Source organism: Cololabis saira, chromosome 2, assembly GCF_033807715.1.
Source record: "Cololabis saira isolate AMF1-May2022 chromosome 2, fColSai1.1, whole genome shotgun sequence".
Taxonomy (NCBI): Eukaryota; Metazoa; Chordata; class Actinopteri; order Beloniformes; family Belonidae; genus Cololabis; species Cololabis saira.
Window position 1 is genome coordinate 55,034,222 of NC_084588.1, and position 7,207 is coordinate 55,041,428.

The window sequence follows — 7,207 nt, forward strand, 5'->3', positions numbered from 1 at the left end:
TTAAACTAAGGCCACGTTTACACGTAGCCGGGTATTTACAAAAATGGATGTTTCCCCCTCTAAGTTTTCAAAAATATCCTCGTTTACACGAACCCGCATGAAAACGCTGTTAAGGTGCTATGAGCATCCAAACCTGCAGGGGGCAGTACGGAGCGCGTCGCCGCGTAGCCTACGCCGTAGGTTCTGCGTTGGTGTAACGTGGAACCATAAATCAGCCTGGACTGCAGTTACTTCAGAGATGAACCAGAGTCTTTGGTTTGGAGTGACAGAGAAGTGGAGTTACTTTTAAGTGTGACGTTAGAATATAAAACAGGTAAAATACAAGAAAATATTGACGGTTACAAACTAATTGTAAACAAAGGTCACACAAATGACGCTGGTGACGTTTCTGTGGCGTTCTGAGCCTAAATCTCTGTTTTCCTCCGTTTAGACGCAAACGTGAAAACGGAGTTTTTAAAAATCTCCACTTTGGCCGGAGTTTTCAGAAATGATGGTTTTTGGGGGCTTTGAGCTTCGTTTTCGTGTAAACGAACGGACAAAACGCATGAAAACACCACCGTTTTTGCTCCGTGTAAACGGGGCCTAAGAATTAAGAATATTTGGTATGCTAACACTTAGTATATTTAACAATGACAAGCACATTAACTAACATGGCAGGATTAACTGTGTTTGTTGGTTTAAACAAGTCAGACTTGGGCATTATCACTGGCCCAACACAAACAGTGACAATGTTTCTCAGTGTAGTACGTGCTTCCTGTTGGTCCTTAACGTTTCCTAATCAGTAGAAAGCAGACTGAACTCTCAAACACTTTAACAGCCCTCGTGAATATTGAGTGATTATTGTTGCTCGTCAGTGAACAGTCGTTGTCTGACCGTCACCCCCAGGGCTTCTTGAGAAAGCTTTAAAACATTCAGGAGTGGGTACACATAGAGAGCTCTGTACATTCAAGCAGTCACGATGTCAGGGAAAGTTTGATGATGGTTTCTTCAATATCATGTTAGGATTTCATGAAATTGTTAAAAGCTCAAAGCATTTCCAACTCTGGTGGGCTTTCTCTTTATATTCAAAGTAACCTTGTATGTAGCAAGACACGGAGCCCCCCCCCTGGTGTTACGGGTAGACTAGAGGTTAAATACAATACACATACCATTGTTGAGAGGAGACATTGGGGGGAAATAGGTGGTTTAGCATTGTGGGTCTTATCTGCGTCCTGGGGTGGCACCCCAGGTGAGAGAAATAATCAAAGGAGATAGAAGTGACACGTTTGGGGGTCTTTTCCGTTCCCTCCACCGATGAAATTCATTTGCAGAGAACACCCCCCTTTAGAGTATAAATTAAACTAGGCTGATGACCACCGTGTGTATTTCTCTCCTACCCACGTGGTCTGAGACAAATGAACCTCCGGCCGGAAAACCTTGTGCTTGACATGATTAAAAGTTTGTATTAACTTGTGATTTTATTCCACTAGTCTTTCTTGGTTCATCAGACAAACGAACACCAATCTTTCAATCACAAGCTACTTACCTGCATTTGTCCCTTAGCTGATACATCAACTTCTTGTTGTATAAGCTGCATGTTTGCAGGTATATTGAGGCCCCGTTTCCACATAGCCGGGTTTTTACAAAAACGGATATTTTCCCCTCTACGTTTTCAAAATCTCTTTTTTTACACAAATCCGCATAAATAGCTGGTAACGTCATGCCAGCCAATCAGAATCCTGGAAAAAACATCAACAAATGACACGTGTAACTTCCAGTTAAGGCTGATTTATGGTTCCGCGTTACACCAACGCAGAGCTACGGCGTAGGGTACGCGGCGACGCCACCGTACGGCGCATCGCCGCGTACCCTACGCCGTAGCTCTGCGTCGATTTAACGCGGGACCATAATTCAGGCTTTACTTCCAAGACGGAACGAGAGTCTTTGGTTTGGAGTGACAGAGAAGTGGAGTTACTTTTAAGTGTGACGTTAGAATATAAAACAGGTAAAATACAAGAAAATATTGACGGTTACAAACTAATTGTAACAACAGGTGTCACTCATGACGCTGGTGACGTTTCTGTCTCATAATGTGACGTTCTGAAGAATAAATGTCCGTTTCTCTCTGTTTACAAGCAAACGTGAAGACGGAGGTTTTAGAAATCTCCACTTTGGACGGAGTTTTCAGAAATGATGGTTTTTGGAGACTTTGAGCTTCGTTTTCGTGTAAACGAACGACCAAAACGCATGAAAACACCAGCGTTTTTGCTCCGTGTAAACGGGGCCTCAGTTAGACATGTGTTGTCATCCATTGCATTACAACATTCTCTTAGAAAGAGACCGTAGACTTGGAGAGGTTTGATAATGACAACTGTCATTGACATTTGAATGAACAGATCTCTCTTTGTACTCAGTCCTGACTGGATCAAAACGTTCTCAAGTAGCAGTGACGGTCGGCCAACGACTGTTCACTGACGACCAATAATCACCTCCATATCCATGAGGGCTGTTAGAATGTGATGACAGTTCAGTCTGCTTTCTGGTATTTGGTTTTTAAAGCTGATTCCTTACATATTTTCTTGAAGAACAGTTGGACATTCAACTGCTGAAATGATGTCCAGTTTGATGAAGACATGGGCAGTTGAATTGGTCATAATTACGAAGAGGTTAGGCAGCCAACGCAACAATCAGACAGAAGCACAAACATTTATACAATAGAAGAAGAAACTGATCATATTTCTACACTGAATGGAAATTGAACCTGGGCCATGGGAGTGAAAGCAGCTAATCCTGCCCACTAGACCTTCAGGAAAACACATTACGCTCTCTTAAAGGGGTTGTGTTGACTAATGTTTCTGATTCAATCAAACAAACATATTTATTTCAGATTTAAAGAAATAACTGATGTGGGGGGGAGAGGGAAAAGAAAAGGAGGGAAATGATGAAAATGACATGTTCATTGGGACGGAGCATGTTAATGAAAAAGACAAGCGTGTGAACAATCAGTATCGGGACATTCCTAGTTATTAATGTTTTAAATATATATTAAATCGTTTTATATATCGTTGCATTTAACGTCACTTCCGGCCGACGAAGTGAAGCTAACATGGTTTCCATGTTTGAGTTGTGAAATGTTCTATCTGTTCATGTTCATTAAGCTGCTGCTATTCATTCATTCATTCATTCATTCATTCATTCATTCATTCATCTAATTCATGCACTAAGGATAAGACAAAAAGTATTTTAATTTTCTTGTGTTTGTGAGTTTGACTGGATCTCATTCAACGACCTCTTTCAAAGTTAAATGTATTTATTTTTGTTATTGCACTATCCTGCACTTTTTGTTTTAGTTTACAATTTCATGTTTTTACATTTTGTGTCACCAGAGCTGATAAGATTTGTTGAAATAAATGTCCATGTTGTTTCCAATGGACAAGAAAAGAAACTTGGGATAATTTAGTTTTAGTCCTCTTTTTCTTTTTTTTAAATTCATTGCCAAAATGTATCTGTTCTGGAGAAAGTATCGGAAATGTATCGGGAGCCAAAAAAAGTGATCGGATCAGGAAAAATGGGGATGGGCAGAAACTGAAACTGAAGTGATCGGGACAAACGTGCTCTTAACCTTCCACATTAAAAAGAAGTGGTTTATCTCAAAGGTTTAGTTTCCACGAAGAAAATCTGCAGCAACAAAATCAAATGTTTAGTCAAAATCTTTATATTTCTGGTTAAATGATGCACCCAAATAACTTTTGATAATTCATACTTTATTTATTGAAACTTAAAAAAAAAGCAGGTAATGATGCAACTAAAGCGAAAACAGCAGTACAGATAAAAATAATAATCTGAAAAGGTCACTTTTATTATAAAACCCCAGCGATGGATTAGTGAAAGTCCTCGAGACTCCAGCACAAGCTGTTCAAGCTACGGCGCCGCCACTAGCGGCAGGTCGGGGGATCGAACCACCGCCGCTAGCGGCAGGTCGAGCCGCCGCTAGCGGCAGGTCGAGCCGCCGCTAGCGGCAGGTCGGGGGATCGAACCGCCGCCGCTAGCGGCAGGTCGAGCCGCCGCTAGCGGCAGGTCGAGCCGCCGCTAGCGGCAGGTCGGGGGATCGAACCGCCGCCGCTAGCGGCGGGTCGAGCCGCCGCTAGCGGCAGGTCGAGCCGCCGCTAGCGGCGGGTCGGGGGGGGGGGGGTCGAGCCGCCGCTAGCGGCAGGTGGAGGATCGAGCCGCCGCCGTCACCGAGCATCACACAGACTCAAAAAAAATAAAGATCCAGAAAAACGGCGACGGGAACAAATTCAGCTCCAGATCGTCTGGATTTCTGTCACGATTCTGATCAATGACCGTCGGCTGAAAACCAGTTTCCCTTGTGGTTCCTCCATGGAGATGAAGTCCTGGACCTGGTCCTGGACCTGGACCTGGACCTGGACCTGGTCCTGGACCTGGACCAGGACCTGTTCCCCCCCAGATCCTGGACCCCCCAGACTGATTTAGTGTAGAAAAACCAACATGTTCCCCAACTTTAAGAAAAACATGAGGCAGTCAGTTGATAAAGGAGGGAGGGATGGAGGGAGGGAGGGAGGAAGGAAGGAAGGAAGGAAGGAAGGAAGGAAGGAAGGAAGGAAGGAAGGAAGGAAGGAAGGAAGGAAGGAAGGAAGGAAGGAAGGAAGGAAGGAAGGAAGTAAGTCAAGGGTCAGGTTGGTAGGATCATCCAGAGTTGACCTTTTCTTCTTCTTCTTCTACTAGTCGAGCTACGATTTCAGTCTTTGGTGACTTGGTTGTTGAACTGCAGTTGGGGGGGAATGATGCATCATGGGAAGGATGTTTGGGTCATGGAATCGAGGAGGCGGGGCCTGGGAGGGAAATGGGCGGGGTCTTATAGGAGGGGCGGGGTTACCATCAGGCCCCGCCCCTACTGCCGGACCTCCACGTAGTTGGCGGGGAACAGGCCGTAGGCGCCGCGGCAGACGCCGCGCCACCAGCCCTCGTCAATCATCTCGATGTTGGTGATGATGTCATCGGGGTCGAAGGAGATCTCGTCATCGCCGGCTGGAAATAAGAGACGGAAGTTAAACCAGGAAGAGACGGAAGTTAAACCAGGAAGTTAAACCAGGAAGAGACAGAAGTTAAACCAGGAAGTTAAACCAGGAAGAGACAGAAGTTAAACCAGGAAGTTAAACCAGGAAGAGACAGAAGTTAAACCAGGAAGAGACAGAAGTTAAACCAGGAAGAGACGGAAGTTAAACCAGGAAGTTAAACCAGGAAGAGACGGAAGTTAAACCAGGAAGTTAAACCAGGAAGAGACGGAAGTTAAACCAGGAAGAGACGGAAGTTAAACCAGGGAGTTAAACCAGGAAGAGACAGAAGTTAAACCAGGAAGAGACGGAAGTTAAACCAGGAAGAGACGGAAGTTAAACCAGGAAGAGACGGAAGTTAAACCAGGAAGAGACGGAAGTTAAACCAGGAAGAGACGGAAGTTAAACCAGGAAGAGACGGAAGTTAAACCAGGAAGAGACGGAAGTTAAACCAGGAAGAGACGGAAGTTAAACCAGGAAGAGACGGAAGTTAAACCAGGAAGAGACGGAAGTTAAACCAGGAAGTTAAACCAGGAAGAGACGGAAGTTAAACCAGGAAGTTAAACCAGGAAGAGACGGAAGTTAAACCAGGAAGAGACGGAAGTTAAACCAGGAAGTTAAACCAGGAAGAGACGGAAGTTAAACCAGATCCGGTCCTGCTGGAAGCGGCCGGGTCTGGTGTCGGTCTCGGGTCTCACCTGCTTGGTAGTCGTACAGCGCCACCGCCGTCACCCCCAGGTCCTCTCCGTACTCGTACTGCTGCACTTCTGGAAGAGAAAAGACGGAGGTCTGGGTCAGACGGACACTAGCATCTAAAACACCCATTATTGACATTTTCTTTCCAGAAAAACATCTTCTATCATAAAATAAATAATTCCTCTCTTTTGTAAACTCTTAAACCGGCCAGAAAACGAGACGCTGTGCCCGACGAGGACCAACAAACATCTTCCTCCTGGATGCTAACGACCAGTCCAATCAGAGGATTGGCCTTTAGTGTGTGTGTGTGTGTGTGTGTGTGTGTGTGTGTGTGTGTGTGTGTGTGTGTGTGTGTGTGTGTGTGTGAGATCCAGATCCAACACATAACATAGGACACACATTAGATCGTCGTCAGCATACTCCATGACATCATAGCACGTTCACACGCAGAAATGTCTTTTGTCTCGTGTTTCCCAACGTAAATGGCAGTAATGAACCGTCCTGGAGGAGTTAGTGAGGTCTCAGCCCCGTTAGTAAAGGTCTTACCGGTTGCTTCGGGCTCCTCGGGGTTCTGGTACAGATCCTGGTCCGGAGGATTCTCCACCTCGTACACGGACCCTCCGTTCTCAGGGGCGTCGTAGGTGACGTCCTCCACCTCCTGGACAGAAAACGGGACTTATAGAAGACACTCCTGCACACAGACCAGACTTAGGAAAGACCCTTTACCTTCTTATCATTTTACTTCATTTGTTCTTTTTGCATATTCTATTCTGTTAAAAGGTGGTAAGATAAGTTTTATTCTTCAAGCCCAGACCTTTTCGGTCAAAATAATCACAATGTTGACCAGGGAAAAACCTGTAAAAATGTTTATTATCTTGCTTATTGATTTTCTTGCTTATAATTGACCGAAATAAATAGTGATGCACTGATTGGTCGGTAACCGAAATTGTTCGGCCGAAAATGGCAAAAAAAACACTTTGGGTGTTCGGTGGAATAAGTGGGAAAAAACCGAACAATTAATAACGGCGTTGTAAAATAAGGAAATAGACTGGCCGCTCCCGTACCGGTTGAACCACAAACATAAATCGTTGGCCAACCAAAAAGTAACCACATAAGAATTTTACCAACATTCACCAGGAGGTGGAACCAAAACAACAGAATGCTGGAAATTAAAACATGTTCAGTTTTTTATGTTCAATAAATATTTTCTACCTTGTAATTTTGTAAAAGATTTTTTTCTTTGAAAAGCCTAAATCAAATGTATTTGATTTATGCAATGGTGAAAAAATTGGCAAAATAAATGAAAAACTGCTGAAGAACCATGTTCAGTATTGTTCTGTATTCGGACAAGTGTTTATTATTATTTTCAGTTTCGGCCACAAATTTTCATTTCGGTGCATCACTAGAAATAAAGTTTAACTAACTTTTATTTGTTATTTACGGTTTAATTGTGTCTT

General features: G+C 43.9%; 1 protein-coding gene across 3 annotated transcripts in view; it reads right to left on the minus strand.

Annotated features, from left to right (window-relative positions):
- Positions 1-3,726: 3,726 nt before the first annotated feature.
- The window catches only part of LOC133418468 (src substrate cortactin-like), a 40,071-nt gene continuing 36,590 nt past the window's right edge, over positions 3,727-7,207 (minus strand). For 2 of the 3 annotated variants that reach the window (XM_061707163.1, XM_061707175.1), the window contains 3 exons: positions 6,297-6,408; positions 5,753-5,821; positions 3,727-5,028 (listed from right to left, as the gene is read on the minus strand). In XM_061707163.1, the coding sequence (XP_061563147.1) occupies positions 4,892-5,028; positions 5,753-5,821; positions 6,297-6,408 (318 nt within the window). In that variant the 3' untranslated portion in view covers positions 3,727-4,891. The remainder of the gene's footprint in view (positions 5,029-5,752; positions 5,822-6,296; positions 6,409-7,207) is intronic. The other variant, XR_009770444.1, reaches the window with a different exon arrangement.